This window comes from Macadamia integrifolia, chromosome 6, assembly GCF_013358625.1.
Source record: "Macadamia integrifolia cultivar HAES 741 chromosome 6, SCU_Mint_v3, whole genome shotgun sequence".
Classification (NCBI taxonomy): Eukaryota; Viridiplantae; Streptophyta; class Magnoliopsida; order Proteales; family Proteaceae; genus Macadamia; species Macadamia integrifolia.
The window spans coordinates 32,606,314-32,624,011 of NC_056562.1; the positions used below are offsets into that span (position 1 = coordinate 32,606,314).

The window sequence follows — 17,698 nt, forward strand, 5'->3', positions numbered from 1 at the left end:
GTGGTTCCATATTGATTGTGAATCTGTTTCTTTTTCCCACTCAACAGATTTTTTATTATAAGTAAAAGTTAGCTGTACAGTGCACATAGAGTTAGACAAAACAGCTGTAAGAAGGTAAAAGTAATCATGAAGTATACCCCTCCTCCTGATAGAGATATGGTTTGTTTTGTATAGAATCCTATAGGTGATACACTTCCTAGTCCACAATTCACTTTCCATCGTATCACTTAACTCTATTTGTACCCTACGAAGTTTACTCGAGCTCCGGTATAATCCTTTCTATATAAAGAGAAAAAACCCACCAGAGAGGTCACAGTGGTTTCAGAATTATAATGGTATCAAAACCACTAGGACCACTACATCAATGTTGCATCCATGTACATCCACCAAAAAAAAGCATCACAAATGCCTCATGTATGGTGTACTGCCAGTCTGCCACTCAAAAGAGGGGCAACACATGAGGGGGTGTTAGGAACAATCACACATTGACTAACTCCGGAACCTTGGTTGGCTTCATGTACCAGTGCCCTCTCTCTAGCTAATAGCTTAAGCTCTTAGTTTGGACTTTTTCAAACCAAAGCTCCTCACCTTTCGATTTCTATTATTGGATCCCAATTTGATAGGAGACATTTAGGCCATGGTCACTATTTTCTGGCATGGAAGTACATTGAACTCCTGTGATGATGTTTGCTAGGTTGAAAAGACAAAACACTAGAAAGCAGAACCACAGTGAACCAGAAACTGAGGGTATATGGCAGAAAATGAACATGGATAATATGGAGACGCTTATCAGGTGACAATGTGGTTAAAATATCAAAGCAAGATTATGGTTGGATTGGGAGAAACAAGCAAGGACAAAAAAATGGAAATAAAAATCCAGAATTAGAAACTCAAGGAAAAATAGCTAGACCTCACAAGTGGCTGGTTGGATGAACACCAAACTCAGATCAAATGTAGAAAGGAACGAGTAGAAACATACTACGGATTGAAGATCGTCCAACCATGGGTGATGCAGATTCTTGGCTGAACAGGCTTGACCCTTCTGGCCATCCAGACCGAGATGAACAGGGTCCAATTGGGTTTTGTGCTCTAGTAGGATATTTTGGCATGAACATGTAATCTTTTATTTTATTTGGGTAAATTAAGTAGGAGAGAGAGCCACATAGGATATAGTTTCCTAATTGTTTTCACTTTCCAAATTAGAATAGGTTTCTTCTTCTATTTATATGCACGTACCCTACTATTGGATTAGTAAGGATTTAGATTAAACAACGAATTGAAGAGTTTAGTTTTGAGTTTTGTTGTGGTGTGCTAAGGCGAGGGCCTGTTGACCGTACGTTTTCTCAGAAAATTCTGTGTCCACGGGATGTGACCTGCAAAATCCTTGCCCGATTATTATTCTCACAGTCTCACTTAGACCAAATATATCATGGACTTAATAAAGCGGGACAACATGTTAAGAGGCAAAGAAGATCCCGGCTCCTGTTTTCCTGGTTTTTGCCTTTCTCTTCATGCCAGTGAACCTTTCTATAGTGTCAGGACCTTGCAATGTGCTACTACAACCAGGCCTGAGATTTCCTTTTCTGTAATCAGGCTTCTCATCTTATGCACACTCCTAAGCTTGAGCATTTTGCAGCTCTGCAACATATTTTATGGCATTTGAAAGGCACTTTCTTGATTCTATGTTATTTGCTTCACTCCTACTTTGCCAGCCTTTATGGATGCTGATTAGCTAGGGGTCCTGAAGATCGTTGGTTTTCTGGTATCTGCGTTTTTCTTGGCAATAACATCTTTGTTTGGGGTTCTAAGAAACAGCCAATGGTTTCTATGAGCAGCATTGAAGCAGAGTACCAATGTTTGTCATTGACTCCTATTCTACACTATTACAATCTAATGTAGGACTAAATTGGACACCCAATTAGACCCAAAACTGCAGGAACTTTTAAAACAAAGAACAACCAAAACCAACCCCAACCATGTATCAGAAATTAAATTCAGCAACAACCCAGAAACAGTACCGAACCCACAGAACAGCAATACAGGGATTAAACAAACCAGTAGCAGTTTATAACTAATCCAGAGACAATTAAAGTGCTAACAGTCTTCAGAAATCAGAATAGACATTCAGCAGTACAACAGGTTATCGATCTCAAGAGAATAACAGCAGAGTCTAATCCAACAATGATTCTTAGGACTAAACCAGGAACATATGGGAGTCCGTTCAGATTTAAGTTAACAGAAAATTAAGAACAGCAGTCCAGAAAACACTATTCAAACCAGCAGAACCAGAATCCAGAAAATAGAAACTTCAGTTCACTAAAAGACAAAAATCCGGAGATTTCTGATATCTCATCAATGGCTGAGCAGAATCAGCCAATATTTGGGTCGATCCTCACTAGTACGGGGAGGAACCTTCGATCAAAAAACTGGACCAATCAGATACTCAGATCCAGTCATTCCAGCAGGGGTGGATGCTCTGTTTTGCAGAAATTTCTGGGCAGCAGAGTGATAGATTACATACCTGATTTTGCAGCCCTAATAAGTCTTGAAAGAGATATAAAAACTTAAGAGAATAATACTTGAAGTAGACCTCCTAGACTTCATGCCGCAAGGAGTCAATTGGATCAAACACCAATTCCACCAGCCTTGATCAAACACAAGACAACTCTTCATGAAGAAGACAATAGCAACAACCATTATTTTTTTATCAAAATCATTCTAGGCTTTTAGGAGCCTCCTCTTCTTTATTTATAATGTTAATGGGGGAGGGAATCACAAAATAGAAGGTTCCTCAAAAAGGAAACCAAATATTCTCCTAATACAATAGTTACTAAAAATTGAAATTAAAAAATAAATGAAATTAGAAACTAGTTGAAAAAGGAAACTAACTACTAATGACTTGACTCAATTAATAACTTGACTCCTAAGGAAACAAATATAACTCAAATCAAACCCAACTAAAAAGGAAACTAATGAAAAGAGGAAACTAACTAGTAATCTCGTACTCAATCTTAGCGCCCCCTTTTAGACCAATAAAAGTGATCTATTACACTCAAAACACATGGGATCAAAGGCCCAACATATATGGAACCCAACCCTAGGCTTATTCTTAATAAAATAAACCTTTTTTGGTGATTAATCTGCATCACAATCTCTCAGCTACATATCTTGTTGTTAATCCGATGTTTCATGCTCAAACACATCACATTGTAGCTAACTACCATTCTATTCGTGAACGTGTTGCTTGGAAGCAGCTTCAGGTTTGTTTTGTTTCCAGTCAGGATCAGTTAGCTGATATATTCACCCAAGGATTTGACGGTACCTTACTTCCAATTTCTTTGGTCCAAGTCCAAGCTGACCATGGCTTCTTCCCCCTGCTCAACTTGCCGGGGCATGATAGGGCTATGATTTGTTTTGTATAGAATCCTATAGGAGATGCACTTCCTTGTTTGCAATTATTCCATTCTATCATTCTCTATATTTGTACCTTACCAATTTTATTCAAACTCTGAATCTTGTATGGTTTTGAATAGAACTGATTGGAGAAATAGGATTCATGTGGCCAACCCATTCAGTTGGGATAAGGCTAAGTCCAGTTGAGTTGAAATCCTTTCTATATAATGAGACAAATTCACCAGAGAGGTCAGGGTAGTTTCAAAATTATCACCTTCAACCCCCCCCCAAAAAAAGGGGTACTCCATAGACTTCTGATTTCCAAAATAAAAAAAAATATATATATATATATATATAAAAAATAAAAAATTACAAATCTAAATCCATAAGTTGAAGATGCACACCATATTCTTACAACTAAACAATCCCACTGGTCCGTATGGTACTGGGATGCAAGTTCAAGGTCTTGTTACCTTCCATAGTGCCAAGTTCACATTTATAGTGAATTCCATCATACCCGGTGCACGAGGCTCCCGCATGTGCAAGGTCCGGAGGGGCGAGAACTACATAGCCTTAACCCAAGAATTTCGAGAGGCTGTTTCGACCGCTTGATAAGTAGTTTTTTTAGGATAAAAATCAGTTTGAGACCATGAACAAAGCACTTTTTTATGATAGTACAGGAATGTATCCCATCCAAGGAGTGTTTCATTAGTTCTTTATTTTGTTCCTTATAAAGAGATTTGTCTTATATGCCCCTGCCACTAAGTTTTAATACCTGAACATTTCACAGAAAGGAGGGGCAGGAAGTGGGAATCACAAAATTAACGAAATATAAGAATCGACAACATACATTGAAGGAAGGGATAACCTAGGTACAAGAAACATGATTCCAATAGATTAAATGGAAACGCAAGCATATGAAGAACTTATGTCATGGTAATAAAATAGCTCTTCCACAAACCTTTATATCACCGCTCTCATCAGCAGTTGGTACTCCAACTAACGTTATCAGGGTCACCACCCTTCCAAAGAAAATAGGTTTCTGAAGAAAACAAATTGTATACGGGTTATTAGTGAAAGCCAAAGAGTTTAACAAAAACTGGAAATTCAGTGTACATGGCAATCAACAAAAATGGACTGTTTGAAAGTAAATGAGCAGCATCTTGCTTTAGCCACCATTAGGCAACATGTTTTGTGGTAGCTGTAGTTCTCAACTCTAGGCGCTTTAAGTCATATATCAGATTATATGCTAAATAATGGATTGAAAATGACTTTGCCCTTCGAGCGTGAATGGATTTGGGTTGACATGTCCATTGGAGGCAACTCAGTTTGTGATCACGTGGGTAAGCCTGCTTTTTGTGCTGCTATTTATCACATTTAGGTGGAGCACAATCTCAGAAGATGGACTCCCAAGTCCAGACCCTTCCAGCAGATCTGGGACTCTATCCTATTTGATGTTAAAAGCAAGATGTATTTGGTTTCCTCTACAGTCTACATGTATTGATTCTCCTAGAAATAGGCTTATAGCTGCCCTTGGGACCTCCCCCATTCGTTCTGGTGCGGGTGCGGTTTTGTTCAAATGTTCTATTTTTCCCCCCTTCTTCTAGAGGGGGGGTGTATCTCTTTCACCTTTTGGTAATTAATTATTTATTCACCCAAAAAAATAAAAAATTGAAAATGAAGCATAAGGAGAACAAGATACAAGGAAGGAGGTATCAAAATAAAACTTTGAGGGAGTAGGGAGTCGCCTCTGGAGAAGAGAGAGAAAGGAACTGTGAGAGATGAAGATACTATAACTGTGACAGATGAAGATACTAACATCAATCCAACATAAAAATGCATAAATCAATATTGTCAAGCTAAAAAATTAGATAGACAAGGGAGGGCGGACCTCGTCGCAATGGTAAGGTTGCTCCATTGTGATCTAGCAATCGCAGGTTCGAGTTAGGAAACAGCCTTTCCGCGAAGCGGGGGTAAAGCTACGTACATTATGACCCTCCCCAAACCCCACAGTGGCGGGAGCCTCATGCACTAGTATGCTTTTTTTTTTTTTTTTTTAGATAGAGAGGGGTCACAGCTTGGTGCAACGGTAAAAGCTCAGGCTGCCAGTGTGAAGATAGAGAGGCTTGAGATATAGGATGGCCACTTTGTGCAAGAAGTGCCAAATGTCGGGAGAAACCTCAATCCATCCCTCCTGGGACCCTCTGAAAATGTGACTTAGACCAGGTTATGGTCCCTTTTTTCCAAAGAAATTAGATAAATAGAAAAAGTATATTGTAAAATTCCTTCAACATGCAGGAAAACAGCTAAAATGAAACCAGTGTCTCACAAGTGTATGGAGTGATCATGAAATAGTCAAAGAGTAGAAGCGAAGCAAATGATGGAATGGTCAAGTATTTCTTGTCCTTTTTTGTGTAGTTAAAAAAAAAAGCATAGTCAATAGAGCAATTAAACTGATTAATAAGAAGATGTAAAATAAAGAGCAGTAGCAAACCTCACTAAAATGAAGATGATAGTCCTGCAATTTTCTATCACACCAGATGCTAATTGACACAAAAACAGCATCAAGTAAACTATGATCTAATTTTCTGCCGTTAATTACTATTGAACAAATAAGGCTATCCAAATATGCCGCTTCCTTTCTACCATCCTCACTGGCAAGAACTTTCTGCAATTCCGAAGTTGCATATTCTAGGAACTGAAGGTCACCTGTCTCAACAAACTAAAAGGAAGGGGAGGGGGGAAAGAGAGAGATGTCAATTGGAAGTATCAAACTTACAGCATACAATATTCCTAATGTGGCAAAGTTTAGAAATGCAATTGTAGGTGCAGGTGCATCCGCAGTATCAAACTTGCAGTATAACATATCCCTAAAAATGAGCTGTGATTGTGATTGTGATTGAACAAAACTATGTTTTGGAGAAGATTTTTCTCCTAGTCCTTTTTTGTGGGATTGGTGGATAACTGAAGTGATTTCTCTAAATATTCTTCAAAAGCCATTCACTTAATAGTCAATAGTGAATTCTTTTAGGGGGAAAAAAGGCCCACTTTTGTATCTCAAGTACCATGCCATATCAAATAGCAAGAGAGCCACTTAATAACTATCAAAAAACATGACTCACATTACATAGAAAGGTAGCAACCAGGCATATATAAAAGTTTTCAGTTGCAATGTTACTAACATTTGGTTGCATTAGAATATCAGCAATAGAAAAGGTATCTGCAAGATCTGGTGACCCAAAAATAAACTATGTTACACGAAAAACAATGTACATTGAGAACCTAGAATTTGCCACTTTGTTGGGCAATCAGTTCCATGATTCTACCACCAAAAAGCCATGATATGCAAATGTCAAACTCAATGTTTTCTTAGGAGAAGAAGAATACCTTCTGAGAAAGTACCCACCCATATAACAGATGGTGCATCTTCTGGGTGATGCCTAAAGTAGACCAGGTCAATTTGATGAGTGCAAGAATTTCATCTGCTTCCTGACAAAGATCCCAAAGAACAATGTCAGCATAATTAGGAACCAGAATACAATATATCCCACTAAATCACCATGAGGAAGATCATAAATACCTCAATGAGCTGGCCTTCTTCAAGAATATCAAAAACACTAGAGAGTAATGTCTCATAGAGCTTAAGGTTCAAGTGATAGCCACCTGTCCAGTTATAGGTTTCACCTTGAATACCAAATCTTACAGGAGCAGATGACAACTTAGAGGCAAAACTTTTAATGACCAGCAGAACATCTGCATTTTCAGAAGGATACATTCTGATGTTCCATTCCTATGACATAAATTTAACCAAGCAGATTCATTATTTGCAGAAATCTGACTGAAAGAGGAGTTGAAGAAAATTAATTGATTAAATGTATGGTTTCTTGATGTTGATACTTATAGAGGACATATGTAATGTTTACTGTACAACCCTACCCAAGATGGTATTTTAAACAACTACGCCCAAATGAAGAATCATAGTTGTTCCTTAATGTAGAGTATCTGGGAGGACACTAGAGGGAAAAAACAAAAAACAAGTAATGCCACTTCAATGAACAAAAAAATTTGAACACTTAATCAAAGTCGACATGTATCGAAATAAAGAACATACCTCAGAATCTCTAATTTTCTTGAGGGAACTTCTAATAGCTACATGTTCGGCAGTAATAGGGCTTACAGAATGGTATAGAACTTCTTCAAGAATATTTGCCTGCGAGAAATATTGGCAAAACATACAAATATTAGCAAGACAGAGTCATAGACTTCTAAGTTAAGAACCAAAGAACACCAGCAAGTTAAGCACTGTGTAAGGCTGATCATTACCTGTCTCTTCTTCCACTGTATAAACGACTTCTCATTATGAAAATCATACTTGCAAATGCCACTTAAGAGCTCCAATGAGATTTGAGGGATATCAATATGTTCACATGTCCTTGAAGTGAATTCTGTCAACCTTCGCCAAATCAATGTATTCATTGCTTCAGAGATCTAGGAAAGAAAAACAATAACCAATTAAACGAGAAATAGAAGGGGGAAAAAAAACCATGGTTACAGAGACATACCATGTAGTTACTTGGGGATTAAGTCTTTTTCCCCACAAGTCTTAGACTTTCCTTTTTCATTATTTTCCTTTTTTTGTTCTTACCCAAGCATTATACATTGTAATAGACCCGCTGGTTGAACTTCTACCCCACAATTTAATGAAGAAAATAGAAGCTTGCATTGTACATTGTTATTGTCCTGACTCCTCAGAGAGGCTAGAGGTGAGATACCTCGGGTGAGAGACCCATTATCTTTTTTCCTCCCCTTCCCTTCTTCTCAACTTGATCCCCACTTCTTCCCTATTCTCCCTTTTGTTTTTCTGCCAACCAAGGACCCTGATTTGGATCCTATTTATCTTCTGATATCTCCATTAAAACCCCTCAAGTTGCTGCCATTGTTTAAAGACCTGAAGCACTCAAACCAGTCCATGCGATACTGGTTTCCTGGAGACTTCTGGCAGATTACTGAAGACCCCAGATCTCCCAACTTCCTGATCCATTGAGTCCCATCTTTTGCTGTTCAAACAGTCACCCCACAGGCTCCACTCGATCAGCCTCTTCAGAGGCCTGGTTCCTGAGTTTTGAGAATTCTCCAAATTCTTGACCTAAATCAAGAACTGCTGCACCTTCCCATATAGCCTTCAGATTAAGCTAAAACTCTGAGATCCGATTCCTATTGTATACAGCTGCATCCGTTTGGTAAACCCTGCCTGATCTATCTGTGATATCTGAGTTATTAAAGTAACCTATTTTCTGGGTTTCAAGTATCAGTTTTGGCCTGCGGTTAGGGGATTTTTAGCTGCTACTTGCTATGATAATTAGTGGGGTTATATTCTACTGTTGTTGGGTATTACTGAAGGTATAAGGGACTGTCGTAAACATTATTTGGTTGCTGTTACATTAGTTTACAGATTCTGTTATTAAGTCAATAGTCAGTACCTAATGTGGTGGTGTTGTGGTCCTGTCTGGGGTTAGGGTGAGTGTCACCTAGCCTTACATTATCTTCCTGGGCAAACTAAGATAACAGACCGTATCACCGTATGGCTGAGACACACTGGCAAATCGGATCTCAGTTAGCTTTAAATATTCTAAGGATGCTTGCATACAATTCTAGATACCCAACTGCCTTGAAATTGATCAACACTAAGCTGTAAACTCACACTTATTTTCTCACAAACTGCATTTCATTGTCAATAATTTTCCTTCCAAGTTTATATTCTGCTCAGGAAAAAGTTGCTTTAGACAGGCGACCTGATAAGGGTGGCCCACCAATTTTAGCCATGTGGTGGGATGATGTGGCAATTCTGACCTTAGGATAGATAGGTCATAGGTCTAGGGTTTGATCACTCACATGTCAAATTTCAGGACCTCATGCAATCAAATACCCTCCGATATATTTGCACAATCGTTCTATTTTTCAACCATCCATGTATGCCCATGCACCCTCATGTAGTCCCTAAATTCTTCAGAGCTTTATTTTGCCACTTGGCGAACTCTGTTTGAGCTAAAACTTGACCCAGAGTCTGGGACCTTTAGGTCTATTTGTCAACAAAATTTGGGAACCACCTGATCTGCCACATAGCAGAAACTTGGACCGTCTTGACAAGCTTATCTGGACAGCCTGTCCTAAGTAAGGCAGCCTGTATGTTCAGGAAAATTGTGTGCTTGGATTTACTTAGATCTTAGTTTCACTCATCACAAGGGAACTGCATCATGGATCCTGTACTTTTCTGGAATGAAAATCTGCTCACCAGTCTTTTGTTAGAGAGCATACCAAAAAAATTCTCAAAGTTAAAGAATAACAAATTTAAGAAAATAAAAATCACTGCTAAGATAAAAAAGACAAAGTGTATTATGGCTTGCCTGCATTTGAACACGCATGATGTCAAGCAGATCAGAATGGTCATTTGTTGACTGGGGTTGTGAATTTACTTTCTCTCTTCTACTCCTCAGCCTTGAGAATATTCTAGTTTTCTTTTCCCTCTTCTTGTCCTCAAAAGAATACACATGAACCCTAGTTGTCCAAAGAAGAGAGTGGAATATGGACACAAAACACACTGAATGTTCAAATACATAATATATAGAAGAAAGAGATATTTACCCAGAAAGGATGACAGAAGCAATAAATATCTCATAGGCTGTCTCCCGCAAATCATCATCAGATAGTCCTTCAAAGATCTTACAACAGTTTATCAGTACAAGGGAAAGATGAAAGCAGATAGATCCACTTAACAAATTCACCAATTGATAGAGACATCATGAAACGATTACCCAATAAAATAAATAATTAAAAAAAAGGACCTACAAATATTCAGAAGCAAGTTACAACTGATACCTGTACTCAAGACTGGGAAGCCTAATGAGGGAAGAACAGCGTCATTTCTAGGTTCACAAGATGCAGTTTCTGCAGCAGTACGCCTAACCTCATTTTCTTCCTCAGAATTTTTAATTTCCTCAACTACAGAAGTGCTCGATTGATTCAATGAGCATGACGAATAACTAGTCCTGGGATTAAGGTCAATTTGAGGAGGCACACGCTGAGGCGGAGATCCAGAAAACAACGGATCTGAAATAAGAAGGTACGAACTTCCTGATGGAGAATTAATCTGTAAAAAAAAATTATATCTGCTTCATTTCGGTAAAAAAGCACATTTTACGCTTATCCAGTATCAAATTCATATGACTTTACATAGAACAACCAAAGCTTCTTTCCCTCTAAAAAGGGGGAAGAAAATGAAAGATCCTTCCAATGAAATGGGGCTGAAAAGTGTCATCAAAAGAGAGGAATGAAAAATTTAAGCCAAGTAACAGGAAAGCTCAAATGAATTAGATCAATTAACAGGGGTAAGAAACGAGAAGAACAAAAGAGTTCCACGGCAGCAGAGTGACCATAGTCAGTTGAAAACATATAACATTCACTTAATCGTTTGGTGTCACAAGCAAATACCCCTTTCCATTGAAGCCAAGGGACAGCCAGGGCCAAGCTGAAAAGCTAACCAAGCAAGCATACTCCATCCTTGCTAGTGTTTTTGGGAAAGTTTATCTTCATCAGATTGTGGCCTCTTTTCCTCTTTTTCTGTTCTTGTTTTCCTAGTTCTCTTTCTTTGTTATGATTTTGACTGCAGCTTAGGCTGAATATTCTCCCAATCATTGTTGTACCTTTTTTTTTTTTTTTTTGGGGGGGGGGGGGCAATTGTTGTACTGTTAGCACTCCTTTTTCTAAGAAAAGTTGTTATTCATCCTCCACAAAAGAAAAGGAGAAAACAAGAAGAAGAAGAACAATCTAGTACTGGAGCACCCCATTCTAACTTCTGCAGATAGACTAGCATAAACGTGAAATTATAAATACGAGATAGAATCGACAGATATGGTTTAACACCTTAATATGGTAATGTTCTCCATGAATATTTCTCAACTTAACTCTTAGGATTTTCCAGTGTTCATAGCAGTATAGATGCACCAAAATTTCTGGAATAACAATCAATGTCTTGACTGCTCTTCATAAATAAGGAAGGGAATATAGAGCATGATGTTGCCCAGAAAAGTAAAATAGGTTGGTTGAAGTGGAGAGGTGTGCCCGGAGTGTCGTGCGATTGGCGTATTCCTTTAAAGCTTAAAGAAAAATTTTATAAGACTGTCATCCAAACTGCTATGATGTATGGGGCAAAATGTTGGGCACTTAAGAAGTGGCATATAGATGAACTAAGTGTAGTGGAGATGAGGATGTCAGAGATGGCTCTGTGGCAAAACTATGAAAGACAAAGTAGGGAATGACCACATTAGAGCTGAGTTGGGAGTAGCTTCAATCCATGATAAGCTAAGTGAGTCTTTTGAGGTGGCATGGCCACGTTCAATGGCCTATGGAAGCTCCAGTGCGAAGGATTGATATGATCCACATTGAAGGAGCTAAATGAGCTAGAGGCAGGCATAAAATAACTCTAAGAGAGGTGATAAGGAATGGCATGCATAGCGTTAGGACTTCTACCACATATGACTTCGAATAGAGTCGATCAGAGAGCAAAGATCCATGTAGCCGATTGTTGTTGTCGTATTAACTGCTCCTAAATCGAAGATTCAAGACTGTGAGTATTGTATATATGACAGACTTCACGATCTTTAATCAATGGGCAGAAAAAGATTTTTGTTCAATCGACTTCAAAGACAATCATGAACTTGGAAGTACAATTATACTAAGATTGTCCAAGAGCCAAAGCAAGATGAAGATATTAAATCAACTCTTGTTGAAGAAAATTCTCCAAGGCGGTTTAAGAACTAAGGAAATAACAAAAGAATCCATGAGATGAAAACAGCTAAGGATGTAGAGATGACTCAGAAGTTTTATACTAATTCCATCCTTAAAAAAATTGCAATGGCAGCTTATTAGTGACTTGTTCCACAAAACTTGCATTGAGTTTTTTTTTCATCTAGTGAGGCAATGATGCAGGAATATTTTTACTAAAATATTGTTAATTTACTTTGTACATAGAATTTTCTCAGCATTTTAATAATAATTTTTTTTTATTTATTTAGTAAACCATACTTTAGTATTCGTCTTAAAATCTTAAAAGTACCATTTATAGGTAAGTCCAAATATTACTATTAATATGAAATATGATTTTAATAGGTTCCGTAGGTTTACATAATTAGGGCCCTTTGCTTGGAACAATGGTAAAATGTTTGGAATGCCAAGTAAAATGCCTGGGTTTAAGTCTTGAGAGAGGGCACTTTGCACCAAAAAAAAATGTGGGAGATTACAATGGTCTCCAAACTCACCCCTCCCAGGACCCTGCATAGGCAGGAGTGCAAGACCAGCACTAGTAATGGCTTTAGTAGGTTTTACAAAACTGAATTGGAAAATTAATTAAATAATTTGGTTGGGCTTTTTGGGGAAGTTCGAATTGAGTCTTTTATTTCAAAGTTCCATAAAGAGTTGAAATAATTGGGTTTTGATTAGCCCATGAAGTTATGGTGGATTCAAACAGGATGCCTTTAGGCATGCTGCAGTTAAGGAGGGTTTCATGTTAGCGCCCACTGCATCAAATACGTAACCACCAACATGAAACCCATGGAACACAATATGATAGTTCAACATCCTTATGGCCTATATATTGAGACAACCTGATGTAGATCGAGCAGTCAAAAAGAGAATTCAATGCTGGCCCAATTCTGGTTCAGTTTCATACATCGAACCAGCCTTATTTTTCTCCAATCGGATCAGCCAACCTGCTGTTACTGTTCACGTAGGTACTGTTCACGTGAACAGTACCTTGGGGTCCAATATTGACAGCTGGTTTGGGAAAGATGCTGCCAGCACTTGTTAGGATATTAGATATTAGTTTCTATTTTTATTTTTTTGCTTTATCCTGGCAAGTAAGCTTTGTAACTTAGGAAGATTTGTTTCCTTTTTTAGTTAGTTTCTATTTTCTTACTGAGCTAGTTGTAACTCAGCTTAGATTCCTTTTTATCATTAGTTGTTAGTTTCTAATTTACTCTTACTTGGTTAGCAAGTTAGAAGTTATTAGAAGGTTTTATTTTTAGCTTTAGTTTCCTTTTTTATTGTGTCTTTGTGTCCAAGCAATGTAAGGCTATTTAAAGCCCATCAATTATAATGAGAAGACAGATTTGAGTTAAAGAAAAAAATATGGTTTATGTTGTTGTGTTGTGGGATGCAGTTGGGTGAAGTGCCCTAGGTGAGATGCCTAAACTTGAGGGGTGAGATACCCATTCCCTAATTCTTCTTCCACCCTTCTCAACCCTCCATCAAATTCTCTTTCTTTTCTTATCTTCCTTTTATTTGTTTGCTTAGAACCAAACCTATTGAAGGGCATCTTCCCTATTCAGCCAGATTTTGAGAACCTGCCTGGGATTAGGATCACTTGTGATTCTAGTTCTACTTTACAACCACAACAAGCAGCAAATGATAATAAAGAAGTACTTGCATCCTCCATCTTTGGGCATCGTTTCTTTGTAATTTTTATGGATGATTTTACTAAATTTATATGGTTTTATCCCTTAGTGAATAAATCTGAAGTCTTTTCTACTTCTAAAACTTTTCAAACCCTTGTTGAAAGGCAACTCTCGCATAAAATTAAACAAGTTCAAACCGATTGGGGTGGTGAATTTCGTACCCTCCCCACCTTCTTCTCCAAAATAGGCATATCCCATAGGCTATCTTGTCCTCACACCCATGCTTAGCAAGGGTTGGTTGAACGCCGTCATAGACACATTACTGAGACGGGACTCTCTCTGCTGGCCCATAGTTCAATTCCCATACAATACAAGCATTTTGCTTTTGAAACAGCAGTCTACCTAATCAACCGAATGCCGTCTTCGGTCTCCCACCATCTCTCCCCCTTCCAACTCATTTTTCACAAAGCTCCTGATTACACATTCCTTGGCACATTTGGGTGTCTCTGCTACCCATTCCTTTGTCCCTATAATCGTCATAAGATGGAGTTCAAATCCACTCCCTATGTTTTCCTTGGTACAGTCCATCTCATCATGGCTATAGATGCCTTGATCGTGTCTCTAACAAATTCTACGTCGCAAGGTATGTCCGCTTTGATGAGTCCTCTTTGCCCTTTTCCACACCCTCTATTCTTGGTCCTCACCCATCTCAGAGCACCTCTATCACCACGCCTTGGGCTGTTGTACCTACCTGTGCTCAGCCCTCACGATTGCCAACCCACACTACTCTCTCCCCTTCACCCATCATACCTCCCCCATCACCGCCCTCATCACCCTCATTGCCATCACCGCATCGCCAGCCTTACCCCAACCCATCATCCACATCACCGCCCTCACCTCCACGCCACACTAGGCATCCCACCGACCTATACCCCACTTCTCCTCCAGCCCCCACCACTACCTTAACCACATCACTACCCTCACCCTCTCCACCTGTACCCTCTACAAAGACCCATCCCATGACCCTGCGCCCCAGACCCCAACCGCCTCAAGCCCTCTTAACCAACACCCACTCTTTATCCTCCCCTAAGCCTACCTGCTTCTCTCAGGCAAATAAATCCCCTGAATGGCGCACCGCTATGACTGAGGAGTTCAATGCCTTGGTTCGGAATGGCACATGGTCCTTAGTTCCACCCTCTCCGAATCAAAATTTAGTTGGTTGCAAATGAGTGTACCGTGTTAAGAGAAAGGTTGATGGCTCCCTTGAGCGCTACAAGGCTTGCCCCGTCGCGAAAGGGTTTCATTAAAAACATGGTGTGGATTACACCGAGACTTTCAGCCCGGTTGTTAAACCCACCACTGTTCGCACCATAATCTCCTTGGTTGTCACCCGTGGGTGGTCTATTCGCCAGCTTGATGTGCATAATGCCTTCCTGCATGACGTTCTGCATAAGGAAGTCTACATGACCCAGCCCCCTGGCTTCACAGATCATTCTCGCCCTCACCATGTGTGTCGACTTCACAAGTCATTATATGGCCTCAAACAGGCTCCTCACGCATGGTTTCATCAGCTGTCCACCTTTCTTGTTCGGTTTGGGTTTGCGGCCTCCCAAAATGACCCTTCGCTGTTCATATACAGGAATGGTTCATTCCTTCTTTATGTATTAGTTTATGTGGATGATATTTTGGTTACAGGGAACGCCTCTACTCAGGCTGCACAGCTCCTTTCATCTCTGGCATTGGAATTTTCTATCAAAGATTTGGGTCCATTACACTTCTTCTTAGGGATTGAGGCGTTGCCCCACTCAAAGGGACTACTCCTTACTCAGTCTCGTTACATTGGTGATCTCTTGCACTGCGCTGGTATGTCTGATTGCAAAGGTGTTCTCACACCCATGGCTACCACTGCAAAACCGTCCCTTTCAGGGGGTGACCCCATGGCTGATCCCACTCTCTATAGATCGATTGTCGGGGCTCTTCAGTACGTGACTCTGACCCCCCCGATGTCTCCTTCCCAGTCAACCGTGTTTGTCAGTTCATGCACGCCCCGACTGAAGAACATTGGGGGCTTGTGAAGCGGGTTTTTTGATACTTGAAACATACCCGATCTCATGGTCAATTATTTTCCAGGTCTACTGGACCCTTCACTCTCTAGGCCTTCTCTGATGCAGACTGGGCCGGCAATGGTGATGATAGAAAATCAACTGGTGGTTATGCAATTTACCTTGGCTCTAATCTCATATCCTGGTCTTCTCGCAAGCAAAAGACCGTTGCCCGCTTCTCTATTGAATCTGAGTATAAAGCCCTGGCTGTTGCTACTGCTGAACTTATCTAGCTAGAATCCCTTCTTTGTGAGCTTGGCATTCCCATTGGTGGCCCACAGATCCTGTGGTGTGACAACATCGGTGCTACATATTTATCTGCCAACCCGGTCTTCCATGCTCGCACAAAGCATGTTGAGATCGATTTTCACTTTGTTCATGACCGGGTTGCCAAGAAACAACTAAATGTCCAGTTTATCTCCACCAATGATCAGCTCGCAGATGCCCTCACTAAGGCCCTCAACCGCTAGATTCCAGTTCATGCGGGACATGTTGAAGATCTGCACGGCCCACCCTCAACTTGAGGGGGTGTAATAGCATATATAGAATCTTCGCTGATATAGGAAGTTTATATATGATTTGGTTCACCTACCATTTATATCACATGTAATATTCCATAATATTCCATTGCCACACATGTAATATTTCCTTTCCATTCAACCCTAATCGGCTAGGGTTTCTCATGTAATCCTTATATATATCCTCTATTCCTCTATGGCTCTATGAGTAGAGGTTAAATCAATAAGATACACAACCCTTTTCAAGTTTGATCACATGAAGGCTAAAGAGAATGAAAACAAAAAATTCATAACATCGAGCTTCATGTTTCGTTACCATTGCTGGGTAGCCAAGTTCATCGTAATATTTTTTAGTCGCCTCGGAAATATCCAGCTTTCTACCTAGAAACAAAACTAAAGTGTTTGTTAAGCCATGAAAATCAAATTCAGCAAATTTAAGAGTGGAAGGAAGAGAACTACCAGATCTTATACAGTCGAGAACATAATCAGCGCTAATAGTATCCAAATCAACACCTGACAAGTCGACATCATCGGAAGGAGTTCGAAATTCTTTGATTAAACTGGTAGACAAAAGGAAATCGAGAAGCTTCCTACGTTCACAACGGTATCGTTCTCGCAACCGTAAGATCTCCATCCGAACGGAGAAGGAGCAAATGAGCAGAAGAGAATGTTACTTTTGAAGTTCGAGTGCTGCGTAGTTTGGAGAACAACATTAACAGAATGAAGCCATTGAACAAACTCGTTCAGAAGAGAGAGAGACGACACAAAAGTAAAACTTTGAGCAATTTCGCAGCTAAGCATAAGCGTCTGCGCTTTCTGGCACTCTTTTTTCTTTCGAACTTTGGTAAAGTAGTAGAGCGCGGTTGCGAGATGTCGGACAAGCGCGAAATGAACAACGGCACCGGCGACTCCTCAATCGTAATCATCTCTTCTTCTTTTTGGACCAGTACTAAACGTCACCACTATGGCAACTTCGGACTAATCATCAATGAGCCATGTGGCAATGGGTGGATGTGGAACTACCTAATAAGGATACCACGTGGCTCCAAGCCTCCACCTCCAGACCTCCTAAACCTTCTGAGTCCTGAATCCTGATTGGTGAATTTTTTTTTTTTTTTTTTTTTTTTTTTTTGATAAAACTGATTGATTAATCACTCTAAACAAAGCAAGTGAAATTTCGAATTCAAATTTTAATAAAAATAATGTCAGGGTTTTGCACTTACTAACCTCAAAAAAA

At 39.6% G+C, this 17,698-nt stretch overlaps 1 protein-coding gene across 2 annotated transcripts in view; it reads right to left on the reverse strand.

Moving 5' to 3' along the window:
* The window catches only part of LOC122080919 (protein unc-13 homolog), a 35,053-nt gene extending 17,642 nt beyond the window's left edge, over positions 1 to 17,411 (reverse strand). The window contains exons 1-11 of one of the 2 annotated variants that reach the window (XR_006140958.1): positions 16,921 to 17,411; positions 16,778 to 16,854; positions 10,270 to 10,540; positions 10,036 to 10,102; positions 9,798 to 9,948; positions 7,717 to 7,881; positions 7,505 to 7,603; positions 6,974 to 7,183; positions 6,781 to 6,882; positions 5,888 to 6,115; positions 4,355 to 4,435 (exon numbers count right to left, since the gene is read on the reverse strand). Coding sequence is in view for 1 of the 2 variants with exons in the window: in XM_042647805.1 (XP_042503739.1) it covers positions 4,355 to 4,435; positions 5,888 to 6,115; positions 6,781 to 6,882; positions 6,974 to 7,183; positions 7,505 to 7,603; positions 7,717 to 7,881; positions 9,798 to 9,948; positions 10,036 to 10,102; positions 10,270 to 10,540; positions 16,778 to 16,854; positions 16,921 to 17,095 (1,626 nt within the window). In the remaining variant the exon portion in view is untranslated. The remainder of the gene's footprint in view (positions 1 to 4,354; positions 4,436 to 5,887; positions 6,116 to 6,780; positions 6,883 to 6,973; positions 7,184 to 7,504; positions 7,604 to 7,716; positions 7,882 to 9,797; positions 9,949 to 10,035; positions 10,103 to 10,269; positions 10,541 to 16,777; positions 16,855 to 16,920) is intronic. The other variant, XM_042647805.1, reaches the window with a different exon arrangement.
* Between the last annotated feature and the right edge of the window lie 287 nt (positions 17,412 to 17,698).